General features: G+C 42.2%; 1 protein-coding gene across 1 annotated transcript; it reads right to left on the minus strand.

Moving 5' to 3' along the window:
- Window positions 1-3,588: 3,588 nt before the first annotated feature.
- LOC127298995 (disease resistance protein Pik-2-like) lies at window positions 3,589-8,213 on the minus strand. The gene is made up of 3 exons (XM_071819734.1): window positions 7,296-8,213; window positions 6,832-7,021; window positions 3,589-5,994 (listed from the first exon to the last, which is right to left on the minus strand). Exons 1-3 carry the CDS (start codon window positions 8,119-8,121, stop codon window positions 3,855-3,857), a joined length of 3,156 nt encoding a protein of 1,051 aa, XP_071675835.1. The 5' UTR covers window positions 8,122-8,213; the 3' UTR covers window positions 3,589-3,854.
- Window positions 8,214-15,454: the final 7,241 nt, after the last annotated feature.

A 15,454-nucleotide genomic window follows, 5' to 3' on the forward strand; every position in this document is an offset into this window, starting at 1 on the left:
GACAGAGATTCACTATAATTAACTTTTCCCTATCCACTATGCCTTTGTACATGCTTTCCTTCTATAGGATACCAAAAGTGGTAAAAGAAAAAGTAGATAGAATAAGGAACAATTTCTTATGGGATGAAGGAGTTGATAAGAGGAAATACCACCCGGTGAAGTGGTGGACAGTTTGTTTGCCAAAGGATCAAGGGGGTTTGGGGGTTCTAGACCTTGAAGTGATGAATATTGCTTTACTCTCAAAATGGTTGTGGAAAGTTTTTAATTAAAATGGTTTATGGCAACAAATCCTTAGAGGTAAATATCTTTGGAAACGAACCCTTTGTCAGGTTGTGTAAAAAAAGCGATTCACATTTCTGGCAGGGCTTGATGGACATTAAGCATCTCTTTTGGAGAAATTGCAGAATTCAAATTGGAGATGGGGAGAAAACCAGTTCTTGGGAATACTACTGGATAGGCTCATCCAGTCTAGCTAGTAAATTCCCTAGGTTTTTTCTATCTCAGTGAACGGGAATGTCACTGTTAAAATGTTTTTGGCAATGGGGTTGATGGGTTTAGATTTCGAAGAGCCATGGTAGGATAACTAAGAGAACAATGGACCATCTTGAAAGAAATGCTGGATGGAGTGACTTTAAAGAATGATCCAAACATGTTAATATGGAAATTGACCTCCTCTGGCTCTTTCTCTATTAAATCCTTTTACATGGCAATGAAATTCACCATACAAATTTATGTGGAAAAGCAAAATCTCATTAAGGATAAAAACTTTCCTTTGCTTGGTACTCCAAGGGAGTATCCTGACGAGTTTGGGGGGGGGGGATGTGAGAAGACTGGCCTTTTTGTGGATGCAATGAAACCATCTCACACATTTTCTTCCAGTGTCTTTTAGCCAGATACATTTGGAATGTGCCTGGAGGGGTTTACAGGAAAAAAGAGAGATGTTCACTGTAGGGATATTAGCTGTGCTCTGGGGGGTTTGGAAAACTAGAAACTAGGAATGTTTCGATAAAAACGGCCTAATGAACCATGTTCTGTTGTTTTTAAATTTTGATATTATGTTCACTATTGAAGTTCCTTGCAGGTGAAGGAGAGGACGTAAGGGATCGGCTGGTTTGCGCTAGGCTACCAGAGAGAGTAGCGAAGGAAGTTTTTGGAGCAAGTAGGAGCTAGACACCCTGGATCCCAAGACTGGAGCAATGATGAAGACGAAGTCCTGGACGGCCTTTTGGAAGAACAAGTGTAATTCACTTTCGCAAACTGACGGGCTCTCACCCCGTCTCTCTCGAAGCGTCCCCCAGTTTCGCCACAGTTGAGAGTCAGCCGCTGCCGGCCGGGCCGATCCGATGTCCCTCCTGCCGGAGTTGCTGGCTGGAGATGGAATAGGAGAGGCGTCGGATCTAGGGATGTAAATAGTAGTCTCAGTAGTTGTAGGATTTGTGTGTCTCGGCGGCCTGCCGGTCTTCAGCGATTTGCTGCTCGTCGGCTTCTTGTCGGGAGGTGGGGACTGAATCCTTTGAGCTAGATTCGGGCCTTGCTAGTGGTGGCTCTTCACGCCGCGGCGCTCCGGTGGTCGGAGCCGGAGGCGACGGGGAGGACCACTGCTGGGACCTCTGTCAATAAAGCTCAAGCTTATGGCGATGTCTTCGGATGCCGGTTCTGCAACTGGCTACCTTGTTTTCTCTGTCGACGAGGTGCCGAGAGAGGAGATCGAGCTGCTGCTGTAGAAGGCGGATCTGGGAGGTCGAAGGGAAGATGGAGAACTGGCATCGGCAACTGCGTTTGTATTTCTGCTGCGTCGACCTCAATCTGCTGCTGGAGCTTCGGTACATTCAATCAATTTTCTCCAGCATGCTCTTGGGTGGCTAGGGTGGTACTCCGGCCTCAGTTGGCTTCGCCGGGAATTTCCGACGCCCCCTCTTTCAACCTCCGGCGGGAGGCCCTTTCTACCTTGCCCGATGGCAAGGACGCAGCTGGTGATGGTGGCAATTGCATCGCCGGCGAGGTCGAAGATTGCTCAAGGACCCGATTGCTTTTCTACTCTTTCTTCTGGGGCCTCTTTTGCAATCTGGAAGGGCACAGTTGTAATTTTATGTTTCTTTTTAGTCCTTCCTGCAGTATTGTATCATTTTTGTTATATTAATGTCAGCTCTAGGACCTTCGGGTCCCTTCCCCTTGTTCAAAAAAAAAAAGAACAAGTGTGCGGAAAACAAGGGTTCTTGGCGCACCAAGGAAAAGAAGGAGGAACTGGTGGCTGCTTGTCTCACACACACACATTCTCTCAATCTCTCTCTCTCTTCTGTTATGGCGTTTTGTATACCATCCTCGTTTCTTCAGAAATTGTAATATAAGTCTCAGAACGATGGATGTGAGTGGTGGGTGTGTGGAAGGTCAAGCAAGAGAATATTGTAGAAATTTGGTTTCGTTAATGAAATCGGGGCAGAGTCCCTTTGCTCTAAAAAAGGTACATTTTCCTCCCATAGTGGCATTCTGGAGTAAATCACATGGAGCCCCAACATACTTATTTTTTACTCAACCAAAATTGCGATAGTTATTATGGATTAGATGAAGTATTTGAAATCTAGGCATAAGAAAAAGAAAAGGTGGTTCTAGTATCATTATGGTCAAACTTCACATAAAAAGGACCACGTAAAAAAGTTGAATTCTATGCAAAATTGGCCATAACATTTACGATTAATTTTTTTTGCTCCTCCTTTCAATTACTATGAATTTTATAACTAAAATAAAAGTAGAATATTAAAGCTAATTCTCTCTCCTCTCGCATTCAGCTTTCCAACGCCGCTGCCTGTTCTGAACTTCTGATGCCCTTTTTCTCTGCAGCCGCACCTCCACGGGCCACGGCTCCACCTCTAAATCCGGCCACCGCAACCCGTGGTCGACGCCGGCGACCATGGATCCGTTGTTCTGTCTACATCCAACGGCCGATGGCCACCACCACGTCAACTTGCCGGCGCCGCGGCGGCTGTCCTAGATATTGCGCGGCTGATGAAAGGACTTCGCAAGGCCGAACGGCACCGACAGGATGCAGCGGCTCGTTCTGGTATTCTATCTGTCAGTTCTGATACCCGTTTTCTCAAGTAGTAATTCGTGGATGTTATACTTGGGTTTGCTACTGCCAGCGGATTTTTAGGATTTTTGTTTTGCTCGTGTAAGATGCATGAACTCTGGTAGTACATTTTACTGTTTCAGTTCAGTTAATATGGGGTACACACATTACAGACGAACACCTACTGTAGGATATAGAAATTACAGCAAAACACGGCATTTGTATTGAAATATCAATAGGGGAAATGTCAGTACCATACAAGCGCAGATTACAAGAATGAATAATGGATGTAACAATCCCATAGGAGTAGAAATTAGAAGAAATCAGCAACGAAGTAACAGTACAACGGATGCAGTCTGCTTATTTAGTCCGCCAAACAAGGCAATGTGAATTTGTATAGTAAGAAAAAAAATCTCAACTGAATAATAGAATACCAGATGTTCTGTAGGTGCTCCCAGAGATAGATGGAATCTTCCAGTTCCATACAAGTACAAATGCAAGCATACTGTGGGATATAGAAATCACACCCAAACATGGCATTTGTATACAAAGATCAATAGTAGAAATGTCAGTACCATACAAGTACAAACTGCAATAATGAATAATGGATGTAGCAATACCACAGGAGTACAAATTACAAGAATTCAGCAATGGATGGAACACAACCACAGGATGCATTAGTCTGTTTTATTTTGCCCACAAACAAGGCGATGCAAATTTCGGTAAAAGAAAAAAAAAATCTCCACTGAATAATACAGTACCAGATGTTCTGTAGGTGCTTCCAGTCTCATCAACCAGTGATAATTTTTGGGCACTTATAAGTGCTCTCTTTGTCAATGTGCTTGTGGGCATCCTTCAGATCATCTACCAGCAACTTGGTTATATCATCTGCTTGACTATCGACGCTGAGATGAACCTCTTGGAGCATTTCAAGAGTCTCGATGCCGTAAATCCCTTCAAAGGCTAGAAACCGCATATCGATCCTCTCGAGTGCTGGCATTACCTTTTCATTTTTTTTAACTGCAAAGCTTATCCTTGGTACCAGTGTTGCAAAGAAGCGGAGCAGCTTTAGATTCTCAAATCCACCAGGTGGAACAATGATCTCCCTATCTGTCAGCTGTTTATTTTCCTCAAGGATGTCCACTATGTCCTGATCTTCCCTGGCTGCACTGAGTGTAAAGGTGAGACAAAACAATTTGGGCAGTTTCTGGATGAGCTGGAAAGTATCAGTCCTAAGAACTGTCACAGAAAGTGTCAGCTTGTATAGATTACTGAGATTTTCGATCCACTTTGGGGGCTTTTCCATTTTGCCAGACAGCTCCAAGGCAATGAGGTACCTTGGAGGAGCGGACATGGAGTCTAATGAGTTGATAAACTCAGAGCGCTCATCATTTATTACTAGAGTCTGCAGACCGCAACTGCAGAGGTACTCAATGGAGGAGACCAATTGCTTGAAGGTCTTACTACCCTCCTCTATATTGAGCTTGTAAATGCCAAGCTTTCTTAGCCCTGTCAACTGGTGAAGGCTTGCTACAGCTGCTACTGACTCCTCAGTGATCTCAATCCCTGACAGTATACGGAGTCCTTTCATCGGCTCGTTATTTATCCCTTGAGGCAACTTGAGTGTCTTCCGTGGATATTTACTCCCCCCAAGCATGCTACGGAGCAGTTTGAGCCGCCCAAAGCTTTTAGGCAGTGCTGCAACATTGGTCTCCCTTATGTCAAGAGTTTCAAGGTACTCTAGCTTTTCGATCTGTGATGGAATCTCTCTCACCTCTGTTCGCCGGAGGCTCAAATACTTGAGCACAACCATTCTGCAAATGTCACTCAGATGCTTCTGTTCCAAACCTTTCCAACCCTCAAGATCCAGCACTTGTATTATTCCATTGTTGAATGAATGGAAAGGCAATCGTTGGTTCTTGCTTCCAAAGGCAGTCAGTGACCGCACTTGAGACAGATTCATACCTTTTGTTGAACTCCCATGCTTGGAAACACTGCTTTGCATGGAGAGTCGACGGACTTTGTAACTAGGAGCTGGCAGCAGCCAATGGCCACCAACAACAGTGATGAAGTTCTCTTCACTTGACTTAGACACGATATATTCAAGAATCATGTCATGAACTTTGAAGGATTTGACCTTTCCATTGCTGCTGTGATCAACAGGACGTATTATCTTCCTGCTAATTAGCTGATTAAAATATGTTTCTGCCACTTCCTCTGCAGTTAGCCCTTGCTTCTCGGTCACAAAGCATTCGGATATCCACCGCCGGGTGAGGCGCTTCCTACTAATTGTCATACCCTTTGGAAATATACTCAAGTACAACGAGCAGGTCCTGAGTTCTGGAGGCAGATTATTATAGCAATAATCCAGTATCCTTGTGACTCCATCCAAAGTAAGAGGAGCCACCTTCTCTGGAAAAAATTCCTGGAAAATTTTACTCCAATACACATCAGTTTGTTCTGGGTTGCAAGAAACAAGACCAGCCATGGTGACTATGGCCAAAGGCAGACCCCCACAATATTCCCAAATCTTCCCCGCGACCTCTTTGTTCTCTCTGCCATTGTTGTTTTTGAATTCAAAAACACTATGATCAAGTGGATTTATTGAGTCATTGGTATGTTCATCAACTGTATTGTGAGTATCAGTGCTCATTTCATTGGAGCAGGCCAAGCCAACCACTGTGTCCCTTGCATCACTACTTTGTGCTTTAGAAACACTTTGATCAAATAGACTTCTGGAGTCGGCAGGACTAAGAACATTAACTGTATGCAAAAGATCAGTTCCTTCTCTGTCAGAGCAAGCTGTACCAACAGCTTGAAATCTTGTAGTCACTATTACTCGGCTATCTTTTGTATTGTCATATGGCAACCAAATTCTAATTTTGTCCCATGTTTCTGCGGACCATACGTCATCAATGAGAAGGAGATACCTGCCAAAAAAGGTAACAAAATACAAATGAGAAAAGAAATATTCCTACAATTAGGATGTCTATTGCTTGCTTAATTTGTATGAAAAAACATATAGATAAAGGGCTATGTGCACCGACTAGTGGCCATTTGCTTCTTAAGAAAAAATTTACAGAGCCATTCTTTTTTTTCCGATAAAGAGTATATATTAATATCGCGAAGATACAAAGCCATGCTTACTGCCTCTCTACAGAATTATGATGAATAAGCTTGCTGCTGTACGTTATTTTTGAAGATGATCAACATAGTATGATATCGACTTTTCCATTCATATTATGATATTATTTGATTCTACCACGATATATAATGTTATGACTACTAATGCTATTACACAAAGGTATGTATCATGACAATTTGTTATGTCTCTTTTTATCTGAAAAAGGGGAAGCCTTGTTATATCTACAAGTATCATTGTCAGATTAACTTACCATGATAAATACTTTTATGTTAATATGTTGCCCCACTATGCCATGTTAATGAAATCAGCTCATTTTTGTGGTGGTGGTTTCCGTATTTATGGTTTCTCCAATTTTCTTAATTATTCTAGGAATCTATATTTAATTTAAGATGCAAGCTATGGTCTGGTATCTATGTAAAACTGCCTTAGGTAAGAAAAATCCCAGTGCGAGATACTTAGTGTTCAAGGCTAGACACAATGACAAAAAGCCGACCACTTGTTGGCGGCACAAACTTAGCCTTCTTTGGCTCTCTTCTATGTGAGTGATACACCTTTCCAAGGTGTATTCTCGAAAAAGACACAATGAAAAAAAGCAAATCATGGATCAGCGTGCATGCAGTACCTCTTTCCAGTCAGGCGTGTTTGCAGTACTCTGATAAGTTGGTCGTGGTCCAGTGTTTCTATCTTCTTATTGGTGAAATCAGAGCTGTTGTCAGTGACTTGCTTGCTGAGACCGCAGATCAGTGGCACATATTGACTTATTGCACTTCCAATATCTGCCGCTATGTTTTTCTTCCTTTCTGGCAAACCTCCTCCGCTGCCGCCTTGCTTCGTGCGGTCCTGTTGCTCGATTTCACCATGAATATCCCTAGGGATGTGATGACACTAGTTAAAGCTTCATCTAAGTGTTGAAAAAAGCGTTCGCAGTTAGCGAAGCTCTTCAGTAGTAGTTACTAGTAATAATTTACAAAAGCAACGAAATGGACCTGAGGTACCTCTTTTCATCCACGGGTCTTTTCTGCTCGTCAACAGCAACTTTCTTGCTCATGTGGCAGCATATCAGTGTCACAAATCGCTTCAATGAGCTTTTTCGGCCTTGCTGCTCCTGTTCCATGTCTCGCAGCTTGCTTTGGCCCAGAATATCTGGTGTCTTGATTTGATGCAGAATATTCCTGAGGACATCATCTTCATCATAGTTCTGAGAGACAGTGACTGATGCCCAGCAGTCGAATTCGTTCCTGAATTCCCGGTACAATGATGTGGCAATGGTGGTCTTTCCAACACCACCAAATCCGACTAAGGACAGAACAGATCGTTGCCTTTCCGGGCCATTGTGTTTCGTTAGCCACTCCCTGAGCTTCTTCATGTCCTCTACTGCTCCCACAGGCTCTTTTGTGTGGATGAGCTGGCGGCTAGCCATCAGGTGCTCGCAAATGTTGCCAGTGCCAGAGCTGGTGCTGTTGCCTTTGGTTGGGGCTGGGTTGTCCAGTCCATATCTGACGCGTCTATCAGCAATCTGTTGCGCCCGGACCTTGAGGTCGGAGATCTTGGAAGCAATCTGATGTCGAGGCCAGAACGTCCGCAGCTCATAGAACCTCATCACTACGAACGAGCATGTGTCATCGCTGAGTGAGTCACTTGGGAGGCGGTGGGCAAAGTTGTCGATACAGTCTTCCATATCGTATCCCATGTCACGTATCTGCTTCATCCAGTCCTTGAGCCGCCGGTCGTGGCCTTCTGGGGCTGAGCCGATGTCACCAAGGAAGGCCTGCACCGTCGTGAGCTCATCATTGATATACTGGACATCGCTGCGGACGCCACGGATCAGAGTGTACTCCTGGGCAAGGAGGCCGCCCAGCTTGCCCAGAAGAGATTTCATGGTGGCCTCGGAAGCGCCCACCACAAACTCCATCTTCTCTTTCTCTTTGCTTTTTACAGCTACAATCTATCTCCTGTTGTTGCAAGGCCACCAAACTATGCTTTAATGGTGGAAAGCTGACATATATTGCATGTGCAGCTGTTGCTAATTAGAACAGAAAATGAAAAAAGATCATAAGGGTCAACATAATCGTCGTAAGAAAATAATTAAGTTGAAGCACTAGACATTTATAATTAACATAACAGTGAACTTATCATTGTAATAATATTAAAAAGTGAAATCGATCTATGGTATAAGATATTATATGAATAAATTGATATTTTATCATACACATGTTTGGGCCTGATTGAACAAAAAAAACAAAAAAAACTAGCTATAGGATTCCTGGTATAATTCGATTATAAAAGACGGAAAAAAGAAAGAACAGTATTGCTTGGAAAGATCAATTGGAGACATACTGAATTATCAAAGAATTGAAAAAAGAGGAAACAGAGGATAAATCTTGGAAATGATGTACACCCACATTGTCGGTTTTTGATTTTTCGTAGCACTCCTTTTGCTTTCCTAGATTAACCTGCCTTTCATTCTGGAATCTTTTAATTTAGTTCATTCTCAATACTTGGTCACAACAGCTGATCTCTATGGCCACAATAATGGGTCTTCTCGGTCCCACCAGCTGCGGCCATGGGGACGCGCAAGAATGGAAGAACCAGGGCAACCACAACAACGCCCATGTGGGAGCTTGCACATTCTATATGGTGAGTCATCCAAGTGGCTTCAAACTTTTATCCGCCTCGCTGTGTATTTACTCCCTCCCATAATTTGAGCTAAAACCACTGCAAGAATTATGGAATGGAGGGAGTATTAAATATAGGTTTTTACTAATATGTTTTGGATTTACATTCTTTCTTTATTCATTTTGCTTACTTTAGTATGTGCATTATTATTTTCCAAGTTGGTTCCTAAGCTATTTTTACCTAGAATCTTGACATAAACTTTGGAATATAATCATTGTTCGATATTAGTTCTAATTAAGAATTGCTAGCATATTACTCTGTTTAGCATTTTCAAAACGATGCTTAATTATGAATTTTACAAAGGATGTACCTAAAAAAAAGCTTTATAGAATAAACGAGGTTAACTGGGCTCAGATCTAAAAACATATGCAATTGTCTAGCTTAAAAATATTTGAACAATCCAAATACAAACTGTCAGCCGAATTTGTAAACTGCATATTTTATGGCTTTTTTGTAGACTTTCAGAACAAAATTCAGAAGGATTCAGAGGTGAGTGTTTTGTGCTGTGTGAAAACTTGCAGAATTTCTGCTTTCTTCTCTTCCTTTTATTCAACAAGAAAACAATAGTTTCTGGCTAGACGATGCCCTCGATCGAACATGTCATCCCACCCCCACGTCCCGACGATCTTGTTTATAGGGCTAGATCGGATCAAACTAAAACGAAAAACTCGCTAACTAGAAACCCTGAAAACTATCTAAGATCTAACTGAACCTGATGCTCTAACTGAAATTCTAACAACTAGATTAACTGAAATTCTAGTTATCCTAAAATGGCCATAAAATCAAATCATCAGGTTTTAGCATAAAAAAGGCCAAACAGGATATAATATTTGTGTTAGTTATGAAAAAGCTCGAACTGGAGAAGAAGCCCGCTGCTAATACAACATTTGCCATGCTGCTAGTTTATTGGATGAAAACCAACCTCAAGAGAAAATTACCTTGGACTATCTTTCAGGGCAAGAAAATAATAAGACACGAGGTAATGAAACGAGAGAAGAAGAAAGTGTGCCAAAAGGAGCCCTCACCTGTGAATGACACCAAGGAGTCGAAGGAGTCGTTGGCGCAGGCTAATGGAAGGCGTGGTGGCCCTCCGGTGGAGGCTTTCAGCACGCAGGTGGAATGTTTGATCTAATACAGTCTGGCATCCACTTGTACAGTAGATTGCAACACTTCCGAATGTCCAAACTATACACATTTGCTAATTAATTGAATGATGAAAAGCACTCTAGAGAGAAATACGACCTTTGGCTCTTTCTTCTCCGCCAAGGTTGGTAGCATCAACGGCAGGATGGGGAAGAGGACGCACAAGCTATGCAGGCTTTCTTGATCCCTCACAAGAAGCTGGTACGGATAACGGAGGATGTGAAGCGGTGGACCTCACAAGGTATGCATGCTTTGATGATCCCTCACAAGTACTAAATTGCAGAATATTGTTGTTTGTATAGTACGTATTGCCACTTACAGTTCAGCCAGTTGTCTGAGGTCAAGTCGTTATTCCAAATCATATACGACAGCTAGATGCCTGACATGCCATTGGATATACAATGTCTAGTAGTAGAAAATACAACAATTGATAGGGCAACTGACATCAGAGAGAAGACTTGGCCCCATCGGTTCTCGAAAAGTCACCATGTATTAGAATATTGTTGCCGGTTTTCATAAGTAACTTGGATACTTGTTAGCATCGCAAGGCGCATCAAGGCTCATAAACTAATTTCCGCACAGAAGGAATTTTAGGGAAAGAGTCATGTATATACGACTTTCCACAATTGGCACCATCGGTTCTCGAAAGGTCGATATGCATTAGAAAACTGTTGCTCATTTTTGTAAACAACTTGGTTGCATGTTAGTGTAACAAGACGCATCAAATGGAGTACTACTGACACACTGGAATTTAAATGTGTACTGTCACATGCTACCATATCAAACAAAATCTCTCTAGGCCAGATCGTGGAAGCTGAGTACATAGCCCACCACTTGTTTATTCGTTAGTTGATCCCTCAGAAGAAGCTGGCTATGGAGAATGCAGGATGGAGGATGTTAAGCGGTGGACCTCACAAGCTATATATGCAGGCTATGTTGATCCCTCACAACTCACAAGTAGTTGCAGAGAATACTTGAAGTATTGTTGTTTGATTAGTATGTATTGCCACTTGCAGTTCAGCCAGTTGTTTGAGGTCAAGTCTTTATTCCAAATCATATAGGACAGCTAGACGACTAACATCCCATTGGGTATACAATGTCTATTGTGAGCTGCCCAACCTAGATTACTTGTAGAAAATACAACAATTGACAGGGCAACCAACATCAAAGAGAAGACTTTCTAGTTTCTTAATTTCAAAACCTGAATTATTGGCTTCAAATACTTGGTGACATGTGCAATGCCTGTTCACTCATGGAGACTTTTAGAAACGACATAAAAATACTATTGGAATCTAGAAAATTATAGCGACATGGTGGAAACTCTGAGATAACTAGAACATAGTTTATTCCCTTTGAAACATCGTTACGTTGTTACTCAAACTTAGAACATGTACAAGGCTCGTAATCCAATTTCAATACACACCATTCATTCTTGAAAGGTTGTCATGTATTACTGGTAAAAAAAGGTCGTCATGTATTAGAAAAATGTTCCATATTTTCATAAGCAACTTGGTTGCTTGTTACCACACATGAAAATAAATACTACTGGTAGAATGGAATTAAAATATGTACTGTCATAGGCTCCCATATAAAAATATATCTCTCCAGGTCATATCTGGAAAACTGAGTACATAACCCACCACTTATTTATTTGTAAGTTGTTTAATGTGTAGTCTGGATTTGAATTGTATAGATGTAGGTGACTCTCAATCTCTCATACAATGAAATGCAAACTATTGATCCATGTTACTTGTGCCAAGGAACTCATGGCATCAAATAGAAAATATTACCATTTCCAGATTCCAGAAAATTAAATGTCTGCCAACAAAATTTACTTGGCTCTCTGTGACCTGAAAAGTTCGAATCTATGAGCTGCAAACCTTCTCAATTTTCTCATATTTTTTTATCATGAATAAAAATTCTGCCCTACTACTGCGTGATACAGATAATGACAGTATGACACACATATAACTATATAAGGTCAGAGGGCATGATGAGATATCTTCAGTTTTTCGAAGATAACAGACACTCTTTCATACATGTAGCACATCATTGCTCCAATTCCTTAATCATTGTGTATTTTAATTATTTATTTGATTCATAAGGTCAAATCTCTTAGCTTGCGGAGGACCAAAGCCAACTAATCTTTTGACCCGAGACCAAGTATTTTTGAGTCCTAATTCTTTTCAACCTAGTTCTACATAGCAACCCATTATATATCAATCCCCGAAAAACTGTCTAGCTTGTAATATTATACCAGCACTTAATGATAGATCCACAGATTGTGTCAAGTAGTTGTTACCTAGCGGTGGATCCTTAATATTTTTTCCCGACCTGCCATGAGAAAGATGGCTATACATGAATTCCTTGTACACCCTGCACGTATATTTTTTTTTCGATAATGGACGCTTTATTACTTAAAGAAGCAATTACACCATGCACGCCGTTTATATATCTCAAATCAACAGAAAAACGGAAAAGGCAAAATACATATCGTATCGAGAAATTGTAAAACACCTATGTAGTAGGTGGAGCTCCAGCCTGTAGATTATGCAGCCACCTATGTAGGAAAAAAGTATCATTCGCCGCAACCTTCAATCGTGTACAGACCTCCGTAATAAAGAGGTCGCATGTCTTTATTGAATTGCCATTTTTTTTTCCTAATTTGGGATTATATATATTTGATTGTGCAAGTTCAAATTTCTTAACTTGCGGTTGGCAAAGCGAACTAGTATGTGACCCTAGAGGCCATGTTTGAAATCGTAATTATTGCTAACTTAGCGGCAACAACCCTGTCATGTACTCCAAACTAAGATATCTTAGTTAGGCTGCAGTAACAATCCTAGAGGCCATGTTTGAAATCGTAATCTCTTTATTACGGACTGCAACCAACCGTCTAGCTTGTATGATGCCACCACTAATGATAGATCTAAAAAAATGTGAACACTAGTTGTTACCACTTATGAATTGGCATCTAAAAGAAGATTCAAAAATCCTAGCAGTTGATTGTTTTGACTTGACACATATTGTTGGAATCTAAGATTAGTGTAATAGTACTCTAGTAGAGTCTAGAATGCTCTAGGGGAATTGGAGATTAGTAGTCTCCTAGGAAAGTCTAGAATATTCCAGTAGTGTGCTAGAATCTAAGTTAGTTTATTAGCAAAGTCTAGAGTATTCTAGGGAGTGTTAGTATAGTAGTAGTGTCTAGACTATTCTAGTGTATGAGTTAACATGTAAGCCTAAGTTGAGCTATATATATGAGAGGGTGTGGAGGTCTAAGGGACCAACCCATCCACAATTTCCCCAAAAGCCTACATGGTATCAGAGCTAGAGGCAGTGATGGTGTGTGCTACGGGCTGCCTGTGGTGATTCGGTGGAGTGAGGTGGAGTTCCGCAAAATCCAGGGGAAATACAACAGACGGGCAGAGGAGTGGAGTGCTGCCCAGGTAGAAGTGTTGATGTGAGCTGCTGCAGAGGTGCGGAGCCAACCATCTGCAGCGTTCGGAGTGGTGGTGAATCTTGCAAAGTTCGGTGTGGTGGTGAAGGGAGCAGCTGGGTGAGGTGCAGCTGCTTGTGGCTTGCAGTGAAGAGGGTGAAGGAGATATGCCCTAGAGGCAATAATAAAGTGGTTATTATTTATATCTTTATGGTTATGATAAATGTTTATATATCATGCTATAATTGTATTAACCGAAACATTAGTACATGTGTGATTGTAGACAACAAGAAGTCCCTAGTATGCCTCTTAAACTAGCTTGTTGATTAATGGATGATTAGTTTCATAATCATGAACATTGGATGTTATTAATAACAAGGTTATATCGTTATATGAATGATGTAATGGACACACCCAATTAAGCGTAGCATAAGATCTCGTCATTAAGTTATTTGCTATAAGCTTTCGATACATAGTTACCTAGTCCTTATGACCATGAGATCATGTAAATCACTTATACCGGAAAGGTACTTTGATTACATCAAACGCCACTGCGTAAATGGGTGGTTATAAAGGTGGGATTAAGTATCCGGAAAGTATGAGTTGAGGCATATGGATCAACAGTGGGATTTGTCCATCCCGATGACGGATAGATATACTCTGGGCCCTCTCGGTGGAATGTCGTCTAATGTCTTGCAAGCATATGAATAAGTTCATAAGAGACCACATACCACGGTACGAGTAAAGAGTACTTGTCAAGAGACGAGGTTGAACAAGGTATAGATTGATACCGATGATCAAACCTCGGACAAGTAAAATATCGCGTGACAAAGGGAATTGGTATCGTATGTGAATGGTTCATTCGATCACTAAAGTCATCGTTGAATATGTGGGAGCCATTATGGATCTCCAGATCCCGCTATTGGTTATTGGTCGGAGTGAGTACTCAACCATGTCCGCATAGTTCACGAACCGTAGGGTGACACACTTAAAGTTGGATGTTGAAATGGTAGAACTTGAATATGGAATGGAGTTCGAATATTTGTTCGGAGTCCCGGATGAGATCCCGGACATCACGAGGAGTTCCGGAATGGTCCGGAGAATAAGATTCATATATAGGATGTCATTTTATGTAAATTAAAATGTCGCGGAAGGTTCTATGGAAGGTTCTAGAAGGTTCTAGAAAAATCCGGAAGAAACCACCAAGGAAGGTGGAGTCCACATGGGACTCCACCTCCATGGCCGGCCAACCCTAGGTGGGGAGGAGTCCCAAGTGGACTCCCCCTTAGGGGCCGGCCAACCCCCCATATGGGAGGTGGAACTCCCACCTCTAGTGGGAGTCCAAGCTTGGCTAGGTTTCCCCTCCATATGGAAGGTTTTTGGTTCGGGTCTTATTCGAAGACTTGGAGACTAACTCTTGGGGTTCCACCTATATAATAAGGGGCATAGGGGAGGGGGCCGGCCACCACAAAGCCATAAGTTGGCCGCACCCCCTTGAGGCCGGCCACCCCCTCCCAAACCCTAGCCGCCCCCTTCTCCTCCATATCTCCCGCGTAGCTTTAGCGAAGCTCTGCCGGAGTTCTCCACCGCCACCGACACCACGCCGTCGTGCTGTCGGATTCAAGAGGAGCTACTACTTCCGCTGCCCGCTGGAACGGGGAGGTGGACGTCGTCTTCATCAACAACCGAACGTGTGACCGAGTACGGAGGTGCTGCCCGTTCGTGGCGCCGGAACCGATCGTGATCAAGATCTTCTACGCGCTTTTGCAAGCGGCAAGTGAACGTCTACCGCAGCAACAAGAGCCTCCTCTTGTAGGCTTTGGAATCTCTTCAAGGGTGAGACTCGATAATCCCCTCGTTGCTACCGTCTTCTAGATTGCATCTTGGCTTGGATTTCGTGTTCGCGGTAGGAAATTTTTTTGTTTTCTATGCAACGTTATCCTACAGTGGTATCAGAGCCGTGTCTATGCATAGATGGTTGCACGAGTAG

The sequence above is a fragment of the Lolium perenne genome, chromosome 5, assembly GCF_019359855.2.
Source record: "Lolium perenne isolate Kyuss_39 chromosome 5, Kyuss_2.0, whole genome shotgun sequence".
Classification (NCBI taxonomy): Eukaryota; Viridiplantae; Streptophyta; class Magnoliopsida; order Poales; family Poaceae; genus Lolium; species Lolium perenne.

Coding starts and splice junctions, on each gene's coding strand:
- LOC127298995 (XM_071819734.1), bottom strand. CDS start 8,121: ATGGAGTTTGTGGTGGGCGCTTCCGAGGCCACCATGAAATCTCTTCTG. Junction 7,022..7,295: donor GGAGCAGCAAGGCCGAAAAA/GCTCATTGAAGC, acceptor GCGGCAGCGGAG/GAGGTTTGCCAGAAAGGAAG. Junction 5,995..6,831: donor ACACGCCTGACTGGAAAGAG/GTACTGCATGCA, acceptor CTTTTTTGGCAG/GTATCTCCTTCTCATTGATG.